Source organism: Pongo abelii, chromosome 16 (assembly GCF_028885655.2).
Source record: "Pongo abelii isolate AG06213 chromosome 16, NHGRI_mPonAbe1-v2.0_pri, whole genome shotgun sequence".
Taxonomy (NCBI): Eukaryota; Metazoa; Chordata; class Mammalia; order Primates; family Hominidae; genus Pongo; species Pongo abelii.
In genome coordinates, this window is record NC_072001.2 from 71,887,336 (window position 1) to 71,905,909 (window position 18,574).

The following is an 18,574-nucleotide window of genomic DNA, read 5'->3' on the forward strand; positions in this document are numbered from 1 at the left end:
GAATGAGTTCTAGGCAGAGTCAAATGGTGTACTAGAGCAGAGAGTGACTGGGGGCTACTTTACCCCGGAGGTCAGGGAAGGCCTCTCTGTGATGATGATATTTTAAGTTGAGCTCTGAAAGATGGGAAGGAGAAAGAGCAGTCCCAGCAGGGGGAATGGTTGGTGCAAAGGCTCTGTGGGCAGAATGAGCCTGGCATGTTCTAGGAGCAGAAGGGAGGTCAGTGTGGCTGAGCATGGTGTAGACTCTGTGATGTAGCAGGAGATGGGGGGAGGGTGTTAGGAGACCGTCGGAGAGGTGGGCAGGGGCTGAATCCATGGGATGCATTAGCCTGGGAAAGGAGTTTGCATTTGATTAGGAAATCATTTTGGGGAGGGTTCTTTTTCTTGAGTGGGAGATGAGACGACATGATGTGATCCAAAATGTTAGTTAAGATTGCTCTGGCAGCCAGGTGTGGTGGCTCAAGCCTGTAATCCTAGCAGTTTGGGAGGCTGAGGCAGGTGGATCACCTGAGGTCAGGAGTTCGAGACCAGTCTGGCCAATATGGCGAAACCCTGTCTCTAAACCCTGTCACTAAAAATACAAAAATTACCTAGGCGTGGTGATACACCCCTGTAATCCCAGCTACTTGGGAGGCTGAAGCAGGAATGTCGCTTGAACCTGGGAGGCAGAGGTTTCAGTGAGCTAAGATCACACCACTGCACTCCAACCTGGGCAACAGAGCCAGACTCTGCCAAAAAAAAAAAAAAAAAAAAAGATTTCTCTGGCTTCAGTAGAGAGAATGGATTTGGGAGGGGCAAGAGGAAGACAGGGAAACCAGTTAGGAAGCAGTTGTAGACTTCTAGGCAAGAGAGAATAATAGGTGGACAGAAGGAAGACGGGGAGAACAGGATGAATCTAGATGTTTAGAAAGTAATGTCAGCAGGACTTGCTAAGGTATCAGATATGGAGGGGTGGAGAGGAAAGAAGCAGGAAGGACTCAGAATGACTCACTTCATCCTCATCCTCATCCTCCTCACCTGTGACCACTATTGAGCATTTGCTGTGACGTAGGCACTTCTTGTAGACTCAGAAAAGTTAAGCAACTCACCCGAGGCAGGTCTTATCTGCTAAGCAGCAGAAGCAGAACTCAGACCAAGTCTGCTGGCTCTTAATCCCACTTGGGAAACCATTTCACCCCTTACCTCCAGCTCCTGGAATTCCTTTATGTGGAAGAGCAGGCTTCCAGCCCAGAGGAGGAGAGGCAGAGCCTTAACTCATATTCACAATACAGGGAAAGAAACGAATGCTGTCTGTGCTCGTCACGCTGCCAGGCAGTTAATGAGTATCTTGGAACATAGTCTCCTGACCAACTCGTGTAGGGCCACTGTTGTCCTCCTCGAACCAGCCAAGGAACTGGAAGCTCAGAGAGTTGTGACTTGCCAAAGGACTCCTAGATGGAAAGGGGGCAGAGTCAGGATTCAAACCCCATTGGTCCACCCCTAGATAGAGCTGCGCTCCTAGTACCACACTGCCCCTCGTCCCCATGATAGATGTTCAGCAGAGGCAGCTGTTAGGGACATGTGGCAAGTGAACCCACACAGGAAACATGTGCACACATTGTTGGTTCTAGGAGACATAGAACAGAACAGCAATCTTAGGCTGTGTCCAGACCTCTAGGGTGTATGGGGAATGGCCTCTCCCTCCTTTCTCTCTCAGGACTGGAGACACAGGAGGCTTAGGGATGACTGTTTGTTTCAGAGGGTAATGGGCTCTGTGGCCCTGCCCCTGCTGTGCTCTGTGACCTTGGGTAGCCCCTTGCCCTCTGACCCTCTCTGGACCCTCATCTAGAAAATGAGTGGGCTAGATTCAAATGTTTCTGCAGTTTCTTCCAATTCTAAAGGGTCCAATTCTAAAGCGTGCACTGTGGTGAGGCAGGTCTGGCCAAGGAGCTTGAGAAGTGAGCACCCAGAGACAGAGACTGATTGGAGGAGCCCCGGTCCACCCCCTGCCCTCTCATGGGCCGTTGCCTCCAAACCTAAGTACATTCCTCAGCCTTTCCCCTGGCCCAGAACATCATGGGGTGATGTCACTGAGATGCAGTTTCTGGGACCCCATGGAACCACATGTGTGCCTGTTACAGGGGTCATGCCCAAGCACGGGCTGGATGTGTCAGCCTGCGAGGTGTTCCGCTTCTACAAGCTGGTGACTCTCAAGGGCCTGATCGAGCCCATCTCCATGATCGTGCCCCGGAGGGTAAGTGGGTCTGGGCTGGGCTCCGGGAGGGGGTCCTGCATCGCATCTTAGCCTGCTCACCACTGACAATGACCCTGGAGAAACCCAGGTGAGAGATGTGCTGTGGACTGGGGTCTTCAAACCCAATTTGGGGTGAGGGCCATTCTCAGACGGGGACAGTTGGGTTTGCTTATGAGCACAGTCAGGTAGTTCCAGAAGGGAGACACAGTGCAAAGGCATAGAGGCAGGAGAGCAGGTAGCATGATTGGAGATCAGTAAGAAGAGTCTGACTGAAGAGTAGGGGCTTTCCCAGCAGCCCCCCATCTGTCCTGTCTTCTGCTCCTCCCACTGTAGTCAGACTCCTACCAGGAAGACATTTACCCAATGACACCAGGCACGGAGCCAGCACTGACCCCGGACGAATGGCTGGGAGGCATCAACCGAGGTACCACAGCGGGGGGCTCCACAGAGCACAGGAGGCTGCAGCCTTTGCCTTCAGTGCAGCTCACCCCAGTTCCCCTTGCCTGTCCCCCTGTTTGAACTTCCCTCCCACCCAGCCTGCTGGACCATCACCTGACAGTCCATGGGATCGTCAGTGAGAGCGTTTCCCTTGCCTTCTTTAGATCCCGTGCTGATGTCTTTGAAAGAAGGCTATAAGAAGTCCTCAAAAATGGTATTTAAGGCTCCCATCAAAGAAAAGAAGAGTGTTGTGGTCAATGGAATAGATTTATTAGAAAATGTCCCACCCAGGACAGAGAATGAGGTAAGGAATGTAAGTTATTACCTCCACAGGCCCTGGAAGAGCAAGACCTTTACATTTCAATTATGGGCTTCAGGCCTTTAAGCCAGTTCCATTCTGAGACATTTTTCTTTCTGTGACAAATGCCATAAGTAGCCTGATATTGGCTTCTGATGCTTCTGACCCCAATAAATAGAAGCTGGTATGTCTGGAGATATCGGTTCCCCACACCACCCCCACACCTCAAATTCACTAACCCACAGTTATGCATCTCCTCATGAATTCATTTCAGAATGTTGCTGTCATTTGGAGTTCCAGGAGTTATAAATTCCTGACTAACAGGGGCAAGCCTGGCCTCATGTATCACAGCCCTGCCTCCCTCGCTGGCATTGCAGCAGTGCTGGAGTCTGACACTTCCAGTCTTTGTGGAAGAGACTGGGCGTGTATGAAGGTGCTCTCTGTACCACTTGGAATGGGAGCAAGCTCTTTTGGGGCAGCTCGACTGGGCCTTGTCCATGTCCCCCAGCGGTATTTCCTTCCAGCCCACACCCCCATTCCCTGATGCCAACATGGTTTAGCTCAGCTGGGATTCACAGGATGCCTACTGTGTGCCAGACATAAGGCCTGATACAACTGAAATGGATATGGCTGCATGACCCCACCTGCATTTGAATCCTGGCTCTGCCATTTCCTGGCTGTGACTGAGCAAGTCTACTGACCTTTACAAGTCCATTTCCTTGTGGTAAAATAGGGATACGGAATGCTGTGAGCGTTAAAGAGATAATTCATAAGTGTCTAGCACTCTTCCTGGCTCATATTAAGTGCTCAGAGAAAAAGGTCAGCTGTATTAGCTATCTACTGCTGTGTAACAAATTACCCTAGAACTTAATGGCCTAAACCCACAAATGCTTATTAGCTCACAGTTTCTTTGCATGCCTGTGGCTGAAGGTCTCTCATGAGGGTACAGTTACACTGTCCACTGGGGCTGGAATCACATCTGAAGGCTCAACTGTGGAAGGATCTACTTCCAAGTTCACTCATGTGGTTGCTGCTAGGACTCATGTCCTCAGGGCTATTGGACTGAGGGCCTCAGTTCCTCCTTGGGCTGTTGGCCAGAGCTTCCCTCAGGTCCCTGCCATGTGGACTCCTCCATAAGGCAGCTCACAACAGTGTATGTGAGCAGAAGAGCAAGAGAGGGCACCCAAGATGGAAGCTACAGTCTTTCTGTCACCTAATCTTGGAAATGGTATCCCACCACTTCTGCCCTATTCTGTTCATTTGAAGCAAGCTATTAGGGCCAGCCCATGCTTGAGGAGAGGGGATAACATGGGAGCCATCTTAAACTAGACACTGCCTATACCACCAACTTATGCTATCACTATTTTTTGTTTTGAGACAGAGTCTCACTCTGTTGCCCAGGCTGGAGCTCAGTGGCACAATCTCAGCTCACTGCAACCTATGCCTCCCAGGTTCAAGTGATTCTCCTGCCCTAGCCTCCTGAGTAGCTGGGATTACAGGTGTGCACCACCACACCCAGCTAATTTTTGTATTTTTGGTAGAGACAGGGTTTCACCATATTCGCCAGGCTGGTCTTAACTCCTGACCTTAGTTAGGGGATCCACCCGCCTCGGCCTCCCAAAGTGCTGGGATTACAGAAGTGAGCCACCATGCCTGGCCCGCTATCACTGTTATTAATAAAAATAAGACCCTTCTCGACCTCTGGGACCTCACAGTCTTAAGGGGGAGATTGGCAGGTAACTTGATAATTGCCGTAAAATATGCTTGTATGCCATTGTAGAGGGATATTCAGGGCTACATGAAATGATGTGATAAATGGAATTTGCTTTAAAATAACCCCTGAGGAAAGTGGTGCAGTGGAGGTGGGTGGCAGTAGAGATGAAGTAAGAATGGTCACACGGGCTGGGCGTGGTAGCTCATGCCTGTAATTCCAGCACTTTGGGAGGCCAAGGTGGGTGGATCACCTGAGGTCAAGAGTTTGAGACCAGCCTGGTCAACATGGTGAAACCCTGTCTGTACTAAAAATACAAAAATTAGCCAGGCGTGGTGGTGCGCGCCTGTAATCCCAGCTACTCGAGTGGCTGAGGCAGGAGAATCACTTGAACCCAGGAGGCGGAGACTAAAGTTGAGTGATGGGTACTTGGGGGTTCATGGTGCTATACTTTCTATTAATATAGATATATAACATTTTTCATTTAAAAAAATTTTTAAGTGTTTTCTTGTATTTATTTATTTATTTATTTATGTTTTAGAGACAGGGTCCTGCCCTGTCTCCCAGACTGGAGTGCTGTGGCACAATCACAGCTCACTACAGCCTCACTCTCCTAGGCTCAAGCAATAATCCCACCTTAGACTTCTGAGTAGCTGGGACTAGCAGCGTGTACCACCATGCCCAACTAATTTGTTTTTAAACATTTTTGTAGAGACAGAGTCTTACTATATTGCACAGGCTGGTCTTAAACTCCTGGGTTCAAACAATCCTCCCACTTTCGCCTCCCAAAGTGCTGGGATTACAGTCATGAGACACTGCGCCCAGCCATTTTCTTGTTTTTAAAAGAACTCTACTTTTTGAAGATAGAGACACAGGGGTCATTGTGATAGCCCAGGAGGGCAATAACAAGAGCCTGAGCTCAGTTCTGGCACTGGGTCTGGAGAAGGCAGGGTTGAATAGTAGTTAAATCAAGCAATATTTCACTGTAGACTTGCCTATGTGAATCAGAACTGAGAACCTGGAGGAATAGCTTAAAGGGTCTCAGAGCAGACAAAACAGATGCCACAATCTACACCAAAGTTGTGCATCTTCCTCATTGGGAAGAAGCTTTCTCAAAGCCTGCTGACTCTGCCTTTATCCATAGTTTTAATCATCACAGCAGTTTGGAAGCAGCCAATTAGAAAGTGGGGCTGTCAAAGGTGGACACATTGATCTAAGTGTGAGGAAACAACTGACAGCTTGATGCAAGGGAAAAGTCCTACGATTGTACAACTCAGTAACTTTACTAAAAATCGCTGAATTGTATGCTTAAAATGAGTGACTTTTATGGTGTGTGAATTACACCTCACTAAAGCGGTTTTTTTGACAAAAGTGGACCAAAAAACAATGCAAAGAAATTTTGAGAACTTGGAAGACACAAGAGTGTGTAGAGTCATTTAGTGCAAAGGCAAATAGTGTGTCATCCCTCTCAACAGATGTAACTGGGACTGGTGGTTTGTTAGTTAACAGAAAATATTTTTTTAAGTTAGTTAAAGGAGGGAATCATGGCTGGGCACGATGGCTCACACCTATAATCCCAGCACTTTGGGAGGCTGAGGCGGGCGGATCGCCTGAGGTTAAGAGTTCAAGACCAGCCTGACCAACACGGTGAAACCCTATCTCTACTAAAAATACAAAATTAGCCAGGTGTGGTGGCGCACGCCTATAATCCTAGCTACTCGGGAGGCTGAGGCAGGAGAATCACTTAAACCCAGGAGGTGGAGGTTGTGGTGAGCGGATATCTCACCATTGCACTCCAGCCTGGGCAACAAGAGTGAAACTCCATCTCAAAAAAAAACGAAAGGAGAGAATCATAAAAATGATACATACATTCCTTTTTTTTGAGACAGAGTCTTGCTCTGCCACCCAGGCTGGGGTACAATGGCACAATCTTGACTCACTGTAACCTCCACCTCCCGGGTTCAAGAAATTCTCCTGCCTTAGCCTCCCAAGTAGCTGGGACTACAGGTGCCTACCACCATGCCCAGCTAATTTTTGCATTTTTAGTAGAGACGGGGTTTCACTATGTTGGCCAGGCTGGTCTTGAACTCCTGACCTCAGGTGATCCACCTGCCTCGGCCTCCCAAAGTGCTGGGCTTACAGGTGTGAGCCACGGCACCCAGCCGATAGATACATTTGGTTTTTTTGTTGTTGTTGTTTTGTTTTGTTTTGTTTTGAGATGGAGTCTCACTTTGTCTCCTAGGCTGGAGTGCAGTGGCATGATCTCAGCTCACTGCAACCTCCACCTCCCAGGTTCAAGCAATTCTTTGCTTCAGCCTCCCGAGTAGCGGGATTACAGGCACCTGCCACCACACCCAGCTAATTTTTATATTTTTAGTAGAGACGGGGTTTCACCATCTTGGCCAGGCTGATCTTGAACTCCTGACCTCGTGATCCACCCACCTCGGCCTCCTAAAGTGCTGGATTACAGGCATGAGCCACCGTGCCTGGCCGATACCTTCTTTAAACCATTTATTTTTGTTTTAAACATAAAACATGCCAGGTGCAGTGGCACCCCTCTAGTCCCAGCTACTCAGGAGGCTCAGGTGGGAAGATTGCTTGAGCCCAGGAGTTTGAGTCCAGCCTGGGCAACATGGCAAGACTCTATCCCTAAAAAATAAAAGTAGGCCGGGGTGAGTGGCTCACACCTGTAATCCCAGCACCTTGGGAGGCTGAGGAGGGTGGATCACTTGAGGCCAGGAGTTCAAGACCAGCCTGGCCAACATGGTGAAACCCCGTCTCTACTAAAAATACAAAAATTAGCCGGGCATGGTGGCACATGCCTGTAATCCCAGCTACTCCGGAGGCTGAAGCAGAAGAATCCCTTGAACCCAGGAGGCGGAGGTTGCAGTGAGCTGAGATCGTGCCACTGCACTCCAGCCTGGGTGACAGAGCAAGACTCTGTCACAAAAACAAACAAACAAATAAATAAATATAAAACATATACATTCATTTAGTATATTTTGATGCAGGACCAGGACCTTTTCTTCAAGGAGGCCCTCCCTGGTTGGAATCTGCCATGTCTTTCACACAAATCACACCTTAACTCCCATTTCCAGTTTCCGTTTCTTTTAGGTAGAAAAATAATTTAAAGTTCATCTGAAAGCAAAGTCCTAGTTTTTACAATGTTTTCCCTCATCTTTTTTTGAGACATTGAGGTATAATTTGCCTATGGTAAAATTCATCTCTGTAGTGTGTCGGTTTAAGAGTTTTGACAAACACACACAGTCATGCAGCCACCATCAGCCAAGATATAGAATATGCTCCAGTCTTTTAGGGCTAGATCTTCCACACGCAATTCAGCTGCAGTTTTTTTCGCATCACCTTTATCAAGATTTTCTAAAGCATTTAATTAAGGTTTTATAGAAACAACAACTCTCTTTTTGTGCTCACTTCATCAATTTATATTATATTTCATTAAATTACGCAATTACAATAACAAATGTAATTCACACCAGAAAGTTTGAGACCAAACACAATTGACTGTGGGTAACATTCAACTCAGGTGTGCAGGAGCCTCAAGGAGCCTGCTGCCTTCCAGGGCTTGGCATTTTGTGGGCATCTGTCAATATGTTTTACAGGAGAAATGGAGGCGGGTTAAGCTAGAGAGTCATTGGGGTGAAGATCTGCCAGGATAGCTGTACATGAATCCCTGACCAGTGCAAACTTTGGTATTCTTGTCATAGTTCCTCATCAGTAGGAAAAAAGCTAGATTCCATTCTGTATCCTGAGCCTCCTTAAGAAGAGAAGGATACAAAGCATTTTAGAAAGTTCTAAATTATCAACACAAGCCGGGCGTGGTAGCTTACACCTGTAATCCCAGCACTTGGGGAGGCTGAGGCGGGTGGATCTCTTGAGGTCAGGAGTTCGAGACCAGCCTCCCAACATGGTGAAACCCAGTCTCTACTAAAAATACAAAAATTATCCAGGCATGGTGGCACATGCCTGTAATCCCAGCTACTCGGGAGGCCGAGGCAGGAGAATTGTTTGAACCCAGGAGACAGAGGTTGCAGTGAGCCGAAATCATGCCACCTCACTACAGCCTGGGCGACAAAGCGAGACTTTGTCTCAAAAATAAATACATAAATTAGCAATAATAATGTAATAATATATGTAATACATGTAATAATACATCTATTATATGTATTATTATGCATCTATTATTATGTATTATTATAGATGTAATAAGTAATACATCTATTTAATACAATGGTAAAGAAAAGCATTAAATTAGGACCCAAAAAGGGACAAGCTTGGGATATTTGGAAAACTGGACTGTTTGGTCACTCCTTTTTCAGTGATCCTGAATCAATTAATGACGCAGGTTTTGTTTCCTGCCTCACAAGGGAAAGTAAGAGCCATGGACTGAGCTAGAGATGGGAGAGGTGCAATGGTGATGAGTGGCTGGGGAGAATAAATGTATCAAGCAGTGGGAGGCCTGGGGGAATGTGAGGGCACGGGCGGCAGGCAGCTGGAGACTCACCTGGGAAATCCTTGTCTCACCTGCTCTCTCCTGGGCCCTCCTTGGCCCCCTCTCTTCCTCCACCCCAGCTCCTTCGAATGTTCTTCCGGCAGCAGGATGAGATTCGACGGTTGAAAGAGGAGCTGGCCCAGAAGGACATCCGCATTCGGCAGCTCCAGCTGGAACTGAAAAACTTGCGCAACAGCCCCAAGAACTGTTAGCTCCCCAGCTGGGCTGTTTTCTAAGCCGATCTCTCCGTCGTTTCTACTCGTCCCTTAACTTCTCCCTTACCAGTGACCCCAGAGACAGAGCCAGGACAGGAGCGGGGGCCAGCCTGAGGACCCCCGCCTACCACCTCGAGAACTGGAAGCCAACCTCTAACCTCCTGACCTCATGCTAATAAAAGTCCCCAGCTTCTGGAGACCCCCCGCCGGCAGCCCCTTTCCCTGCCACCCCAGGAGCGAGGCTTCCCCTCAGCTGGGTGAAGACTACAGACTCCCTGGGGTTGGCAGGGGCTCCATCTCAGTGGACCAGGAAGCAAGGGAGGAAGCAGGATCCCAGCTAGACTTAGAACTTGGATTTTTCCCCTGTGAAAGGGGCTGCCGGGACATCTCAGCACTCCTGCCTGGAGCTCTCAGCATCACTGAAGGTACCACAGTGTAAGTGCTGGACTGCAGGCTGCAGTGATCCCTCTTTCGTCCCACCCCCTCTTCCCTCAGCAGTCCCGGAAGCCTGCCTCACCTGACGAGGGCAGCGAGCGGCCCGGCTCCTTTCTGTCTCTTCCCTTCCCACCCTCTTGTCTTCAGGGAATTCAGAGGATTGCTCTCCAAGGCCATAATGACCCCTTGCCTTCCCCATGATTCTCTTCAAAGCTCTTGCACACCCTTTTCCCATTCAATTTGTGAGCCAGGCAGGGTAGGGATTAGTGTCCCCATTTGACAAATGACAGAACTGAGGGTTGCAATGGGGAAATGACTTATAAAGTCACCCAGCAGGTCAACAATGGGCCCACGACCAAGACCCTGGGTGTTCAGACCCCAAGGCCAGGGCCTTTCCCGCTGCATCAAGATGCCAATCCCATTGTGGGCTTCACCAGTGCCCAAGTCTCTATGGAGAATGAGAACTGGAAGCCACTGCTACCGTCTACCCAGCACCAGTAGTGCCGATGTGCCACACTGCCCAGTTGAGGCCCCTCACGCTCTGTGCCCCTAGATCCTTCAGGTCCCCACCCTCAGCTGTCACCACCACCCTCCCCAGGGGACACCATCTGAGATGAGGCCTCGTCCTCCTGGAAGCTGAGGCTGAGAAGGGTGGAGCTTGGCCCTGGGGAAGGCAGACCAGGGTCTGATGGCTTCTAGGGATGCTCTGCGTGTGTCTCTCAGCACCGCTATCTCAGCCACTTTCAGCCTTATGCACGTAGAATGACCACAGCCACTTGCATCCTTATAGCACTTTAAAGTTTCTGCAGTCCTTTGACACATAGGATCTCATTGAGCCTCACGTCTACTCCCTTCTGCAGATGAGGAAACCGAGAGAAGTGGCCCAAGGTCACGCAACTCTGAGATGCCACATTTCATTTGATCTTGTACACATTTTCTTTTATTCCTTCTTTTTTCCTCCTTTCATTTCCCACTACCCACAAAGCGTTTATAAACACTGTTCTCAGAAGAGTCACAGTTTGGGGTGAGATCTGGAAATCAAGAAATGGGTGTCCACTCTTTTCTTTCATTAGCTAGGATCTACTAGATGCATTATACTCCATACCTGCTTTTCCTATGGCCGCCCTACAGAAAATCCCATCCACAGAGGCCAGGGCTACCCAAGCCCCTCCAGGTGAGCTGGGCCTTTCCTCTAAGAACCTCCATCCTCCCAGCCAGCTACGGTAGGGCCTCCTCACCCCGTACCCCACAGCTAGACAGTGTCAGCACTCATCTCCTCCTCCCCACATTTCTGGAGCTTTTTTTTTTCTTCCCCATTGACCTTTGTGGTCTTCTGTGATTATTTATGCTGCCTCCCAAGGATAGAATTGAAATAAATTGTTTTCAACTTATCAAACCTGGGCATAGCCATCTCATTTAACCCCAGTGGTTCCTGTTCTTGGTCACCATAGTACCCTGACGGTCAGCTCCCCACCCACAGCTCCTTTGCCTTTCTGGAATGACAACCCACGTCTGTACCTACAGATATAATTTCACACCTTCATTTATCTCAGCACTATTGACATTTGGGGCGGATAATTCTTTGCTGTGGGGGCTGCCCTGTACATTGTAAGATATTTAGCAGTATCCCTGGCTCCACCAATCAGATGCCATAGCAACCCTCATCCAATTGGGACAACCAAAAATGTCCCCAGATATTGCCCAATGTCCCCTGGGGTGTCAGAATCACCTCCCGGTTAAGAACCACTGTTCTACCGCTATTCAATAGATGCTGCCCCGTGTTGGGGTCTGGGTGAGACCAACGCTCTACATTGGAACGGTGCCTTGAAGTTTATCAGGCAGGATTCCACACACTTGACTCATTTGATCTTCATAGCAGCTCTAATTGGTAGGTCCGATTATTCCTGTTTTCAAGAAGAGCAGTCAGGCCCAGAGTGGTGACATGTTCAAGGTCACTCAGCCAGTGTAGTGGGGGAAATACACAGGGACTGGGTCTTCTGAGCCAGAGCCAGAGAAGGTCTGTGTTCCCAGTCCCCAGCCAGACTCAGAGCTGGGCAGAGTCTGTTCTGGGAGGGTGGCCGGGGCCCATTCTGAGACCAGGGATGCTAGACATCCTCAGTCTCTCAGTAGTCCAAGGTTGTCTTAAATAAGAGTTGTCAGGCTGCAAAGTGAACAGGAACCCGGCAGTGTGTACACCACAGGAAACTCAGAAGAGCCAGAGGAAAGCAGTGTGGGCCTTAGAAAAGGGGTGAGGAGGAAAGGATAAAGGGCTGCAGAGGAACAGTGGGTGGGACACCGGGAAGGGGTGGTCCAGGCCTGGCCCTGCCCTCGACTAGTTGTGCAACATTGAGTAAGGCTTTTTTTCTCCCTGGGCCCCATTTTCTCCATCTATAAAATGAGGGGATGGGGCAATTTCTAGGTTCCCTTGCTGGTATGTCATCCTAGGTTTCATTACACTAGCAGTTGAGAGGATGGGACAAATCCCAAGACCACCCATTGTCTAGCACGAGTGATTAAAAAAAGAAGAAATTTATTGGGAAAAAGGAAGCAAAGAATGACTTCCTACAGGACTTGGGTGCAGAAAATCACTTTTGCTGAGGCTCAGGGAACAGGTGAATGGATAAGGTTATCTGTCTCATATGTACCTCTGTCCCACCTAATCTCAATTCTGAGCCCAACGGGGTGGCTGTTTATCATTACTTATTATGGTACACTGTCTAAGGTCGGGCTCGAACTTGCTTTCTGTCTCCCCGTTAGCCCATTTTCCCAACTGCATTTGTTGAATAACTCATCAATTCCCCATTGGCTGGCTGTGTATCCTTAATTTCTTCATATGTTATATATTCCATGACTAGCCTGTTACACTGGCCGCTCTGCCGGTTACACATTGTGAATTACACTGCCTAGCCCAACACATTGCTTTAATTATCATAATGATGTAGGAAAGTGCCATTCATGGCTCTTTGAACCTGTCCCCACTGCCATGCTCCCTACCAGGTGTCTGCTCCCTTCTTTTCTCCAAGTAAGGATACCTTAAGCTAAACTTCAGACCCTTCTCTTCTATGAGATATCCCTAATGCCTTTACCATCAGCAAGAGTATCCTCCTGCGTGTGCCTACAACTCTTTATCTCACCCCCGACACCTAATCGAATTTTCAGCTCAGTTTAACACATACCAAGTAGCTGCATCTATTTAGGACCAGGTGCTGGGAACCATGACATGAGAAAGAACAAGCCCTGCTCTTGAGGGGCTCCAGCCAGTGGTCTATGTATAGGCATCATATCATCCAGCAGGACCTGGAGCCCTTGGAGGCTGGGATGAGCTTTATCCTAGGCTGGGTTCAGTGTGGAGTGGGCAGTTTGTTCTGGGATTGGACAACTCCTGGGTTGTCTTCCAGCCAGCCTCCTGAGATCCCAAGATGGGCTTGGGCATTTTTAGACTCTCTCCTGGTGCTGGGCAAACATCCCAGACTGCCAGTGGACCGTGCAGAACGTGGCTGCTTCTTCACTGTGGGAAATGACTTCATGTTGAAAACACCCCCACCTCCCGGCCCCCACCCCCCAGCCTTCCTGCTTAGAAGGGCTGCCGTGATGGGGGCTGCCTGGAGCAGAGGCACTTACCTCGGCCACAGGAAACATTACCAGATCCTTCTCCTCCCCCTGGTCAGCCTGCGCAGGGACTGTAGGGCTATGGTGCAGGGAGGGGAAGAGGCCTGCCTGGGATGTTGGCAGAGGCTCCTCATTCTCTGTGTATGTGTGTTTCCTATTTGGGAACAACCTGCAGCCTGTCTTTCCTTGGAATTTTAATTCAGTAACAAGCACAAATGGGTCAGCCTTACTCAGAGAAAGAAAGTGAGTGTCTAGAGATCGGGTAAGAGTAGTTCTAGCAAGCTCCTGTCCCAGAGCCCCTCCCTTGCATCTGGCTTGTCACACTGCCCAGAATCCCCCCATTAGCACATAGTTTCTTTGGGTTAAGCATTGCCCTTGCCAGAACCATCTTCATGTGCAAATCCCCCTGGGATTGGGATGCTGGTATGAATTGGGAGAATGGATCCAGCGAAGGGGACACGGGAACAATGAAAGACGGTGGGCCTCGGATGAGAGGAGGGAGGCAGGGACACTGAGCAAGGTCACAGTGATGACAGCAAGATTCAAAGACCAGGAGTTTGTAGAAACTTGAATCCAGCCAGCAGGTGGCAGATTCTGGCCTTCCTATCAAGCCCATTTTTTCTAAACTGGGTCCCTTTTGCACCTCCCACTCACTTCAGAATTAATGATCCAACCACAGGCACTGAGGCCTCATGGCAAAGCAGGCACACACAACAGCCAGGAACCAAATCACCCCAAGTGGAGAAGGGAGGCTTGAAGGAGGGCAGCCCAGGGACCAACTGTTTCCAAGGCACAGCCAGAGGAGGGCACACACCTCACCTTCCTCCCTCCAGGGCTGTGGAGACCCTGCCTAGTCTTCCCTGAAGCACAGGAAAGAGGCTTGGTCTGGGTGTTCTCACCCCACCCAGGCAGCCTCTGACCTGCTCTGTGACCTTGAGCAGTTTTCCTACAGGAATAGTGACAGGTATGGGGCCCTTTCTGCCTGGAGAGTCTGCGTTTAATGAGGCTTGGGCTGAGGGGGTGGTAGAAGGAAGAGCTGGAAAGTGAAGGGGGGCAAAAAACTAGGGGTGGAGGGACCAGGTGTCCAGGCCAGACATCTGCACTCGGCCAAGCACAGCCCAGCCCAGCCTGGGGCTCACTGCTTCAGCCCACGCAGCCTCCAGGAAGCTCCTGATGAGACAAACAGGACCAGTCGTCCAGGGTCTCTGCTTCCCAAGCATGGGAGCAGCCCAGGACACAGAGGAAGAGGCCAGGGCCAGACCCGGGAAGCCCTGAATTTTTGCCCTGGAAGGCTGGACTCCACCCCAGGCCATGAGGAGCTAAGGAAGGGCTTGAATCAGGAGTGGACTCCTCCCTCTGGCTACTTCAATGGAAGGGATTGGAGGGCAACACAAGCCGGGAAATGGTGGGGGCTGGTGGGTTGTCCAGGTAGGAGATAGGAGTGGCCCAGCCTGGGGCAGTAGTTATGGCAGAATTAAGAGAGCTTGCTGAGATAAGGAACTGACCTTGATCCCAGGGGTGGGTGGGAGGAGGGGACAGGGAGGCAACAGAGAAGAGGAAGGAAGAGGAGGACAGGTTGGGAGAACTCAGAAATGGAATCAGAGCTGGGACAGAGATGACCCACCCCCTGCTGTCTAATGGGGCACTCCCCAAAGATAGGGACCGTGTTCTGTGATCCCCTTGTAAACCAACAACAGCAGTGCTCGCCACACCTTGCTTAACGAATGTTCCTTTGGCTACCTGAGAGAGGAAAGGCTGGTCTTAGAAAGCGTGTTGGGTGCTGGGCCGGGTGGCTCATGCCTATCATCCCAGTAATCCCAGCACTTTGGGAAGCCAAAGTGGGAGGATTGCTTGAGGCCAGGAGTTCCAGACCAGCCTGGTCAACATAGTGAGACCTCATCTCTATTGAAAGAAAGGAAGGAGAGAGGAAGAAAGAAAAGAGAAAGCTTGTTGGGCTTTTTTAATCACTGAAAGACCTGGCAGGCCCTAGAGCTTCTTAGCAGTGTGATTCAAGTGATTCTAAATCCCCCACCCACCAGCCGTCTCCCATTCTAACTTATCCCCCACCGGCCTGAAATTCACATAGCTCTCTGAAAGTCATTTATAATAATGAAATAATGGAAACAGCTTATTTTTCTTTGCCTACTGGAATTTTGAGACAGTTTTCATTCAAAATTATTTTATCAAATATTTATCAAATGGCTTTTCTGCACCGGGTATTGTCCTAGGTGCTAGAATAAGATGTAGTTCTTGGTCTCAGAGAGGTTCCAGTCTGGTTTATAATTAAAATTCATATTCAATGCAGAGAGAAATGTCTGGCAGGACTGAGATAATTAGCAGTGATTATCTCAGGGTAACAGGATAAGAGAAGAAGGTATTCTTTCATTTTAAAGACATTTTAAACGTATGTAAAGGTTTAGGATTTGCCACTACTGTGTCCCTCGGGATGAAATCTCAGGCTTATTCTGTTCAGTTCACCAGGTATGGGTGCTAGGGCTTTTCCTCCCACATCACCACTGCCCCTTTGGAGGGCAGTTGGATGGGGTGAGCAGACAGGGCTGGCCAGGTGTCACTTCCGTTGGACACTCGACAGGTGGAGTCCTGACCAGAAGGCCCAGCCACCACCACACAGCCCCACAATGCGAGGCATGCCTCATAGGGATCCCAGCACAGGCCACTGTGGCAGCAGATGCTCAGCCTTTCCCTGATCCTCTTGTTGCGGACTCTGCCCTACCTACCTGATCCCTCCTGGTCTGGTCCCACCCACTGATCTCCTCCCACTCCACTCCAGGTAGCCCTAATCCCTAAACTTGCGTAGGGTGAGGTACACTGTCTCTTCACCCGTTTTCTTCCCAATCTACCGCTTGTGGCATAAACCTTATGACCTGCTTTCTCTGGCATTGAGCCCTTTCTTCTCTTCAAATCGAAAGCCTTGGCCAGGCACGGTGGCTCACACCTGTAATCCCAACACCGGGAGGCTGAGGCAGGAGGATTGCTTAAGCCCAGGAGATCGAAACTAGGCAGGGCAACATAGCAAGACTCCCATATCTACAAAAACATAAAGAATTAGCCAAGTGTGCTGGTGTATACCTGTTGTCCCAACTACTCAGAAGGCTGAGGCAGGAGGATCCCTTGAGCCCAGGAGGTGGAGACTGCAGTGAACCGTGATTGTGCCACTGCACTCCAGCCTAAGCGACACAGCAGGACCAAGACCCTGTCTCAAAAAAAGATTAGATAAAAATAAAAGCCTTGGCTTTTAAGACTTTACTGTCTCAGCCATGAAGTTTTGCAAATCTGTTTAAAAACTCAAAAGCTGGGCACTGACTATTTATTTATTTGTGTATTCCAGCTATCAGAATCCTGATCCTCCCTCTAGCAATGAAAACTACTGGCTGAGTGGGAGGAGGTACACCAGGAACTATAGAACCAACTGTGACTACTTCCAAAATCTACCCTTTCCCACTCCCTGCACCACAGACGTATATATAAATGGCCAGAGCTATTAAGACCATATGGAATGGAAGAATTTTAATTAATGATAATATGGAACTGGAGAACAGTGTCCTTTTGCTAATTTTCAATGAACATCTGTTGGACAATTACACTACAGTAGGTGCCAGTGATATAAAACCAACTGAGATATACAAATCACTGGACTTGGGGGCTTGGTTTAGGGAAGGATGCAGACATGTAAATCAGTAATTACAATTCAGTGTGATGAGTACTAGATCAGAGCAATCAAGATGCAGAAGACAGAGGACAGACCTCGTGGTGACAGGTCATCTGAGTTCCTAAAGTGAAAGCAGTTTTCTAACTGAGAAGAGGGAGAACGGCACTGCAGTCAGAGGAACAGCGTGTGCAAAGTGAGAGAAAGGAGGCAGCTGGCCTGTGGGGAGAATCCCAAAGGGCTCTGAGTTTCTGAAGTCAACAAGAAGGCTGGCGAGAGGACAGTCAGCAAAGGGCCTTATACTCAGGCTATTTACTTGGAATGTACTTTTTATGCAATGGAAAACCTCAGGAGGTTTTAAAGCATCAGAATGACCAGATGAAATTTGAAACATTTTTTAATAGTGCACACACAATATTTCTCTGTGTGTGTGTATGTGTGTGTGTGTAAGAGAAAGGGAGGGAAAGTGGTGTGTTATATACACAGAGATTCAAAATAAAATACGTTTCTCACTATGGGTTGCAATCAACAAACTTTGAAAGCCACTGGTCTAGAACTTGCTAATGGTGTGAAGCAGAGAGTAATTGCCTACAGGATTTCCAGGAGAGAGGATTTAACCCATGTGTGGCTGCCACGGATGGCTTCCCAGAGGATAGTCGGCGATGGGAACTGGGCCTTAAAGGAGGAAAGGGTGTAGGGGAGGGGAGAGGGAAAAGCATGAGTGAAAGGCATGGCAGAGGGGCCCTGAGAAGTAGCTCCCAAAGCAGTCCTGCTGGATTCCTCCTTAGCAAGAGCCCTGCCTAACAGCCTCAAGATGATTATCTTGGGGAGGTAACATTTCTGTCTCAACACAGAAAAGCATCTACTGACAGCTTATCTTTTCCCCCAGCACTTAGTACAACCTGTCTGCCACATAGCTCATGTCACTTTTGACCTTCTGCACCAGGGCACCAAGTTCATTGTCAAAACAGCTGACTTGACTAACAAACAAGGGACATTTTCCATTTTCATAAAGACTCCCAGGAAAGAGAAAATTGAATGAGCTGAGATTTGAGTTCAAGTTCTTGCTCAGAAGCTCATTCATCCAGTTGTTGCTAAACTATTTCTAAACCCCACTTTTGTCCATCATAAAATGAGTTAATCAGAACTTCCCAGCCTTCCTCCCAAACTTGCAAGCATTAAATTCAATGAGATCTTGGGTGCATCCTAAGTCACGAGGACTGCCAACTGGTTACTTTTCCCATTGGCCAGAAGGCCCAGTTAATGTTGGAGCTCCCAAAGAATAGGCACGGTTTGGCAACCTTGTCATTGCAGTAGCAAAGAAGAGAAGTTATTATTTTATCAGCTGGCACCAGAGTTCCTTTTAGGGAAGGAAGTGTCTTTGTTTGGGGAAATACCTTGATAGGCCCCTTGGGGGTAAAAGGTGAGGCCCTGAAGACACGAGTTGGGAGGAAAAAA

The 18,574-nt window shown here is 48.9% G+C and overlaps 1 protein-coding gene across 5 annotated transcripts in view; it reads left to right on the forward strand.

Moving 5' to 3' along the window:
• CORO2B (coronin 2B) overlaps nucleotides 1-17,630 on the forward strand; it is a 155,911-nt gene extending 138,281 nt beyond the window's left edge. For 4 of the 5 annotated variants that reach the window (XM_024232773.3, XM_054531623.2, XM_054531624.2 and 1 more), the window contains 4 exons: nucleotides 2,121-2,233; nucleotides 2,567-2,657; nucleotides 2,836-2,975; nucleotides 9,271-11,236. In XM_024232773.3, the coding sequence (XP_024088541.1) occupies nucleotides 2,121-2,233; nucleotides 2,567-2,657; nucleotides 2,836-2,975; nucleotides 9,271-9,402 (476 nt within the window). In that variant the 3' untranslated portion in view covers nucleotides 9,403-11,236. Of the gene's footprint in view, nucleotides 1-2,120; nucleotides 2,234-2,566; nucleotides 2,658-2,835; nucleotides 2,976-9,270; nucleotides 11,729-16,798 lie in introns of those variants that run through there. The other variant, XR_008513664.1, reaches the window with a different exon arrangement.
• Nucleotides 17,631-18,574: the final 944 nt, after the last annotated feature.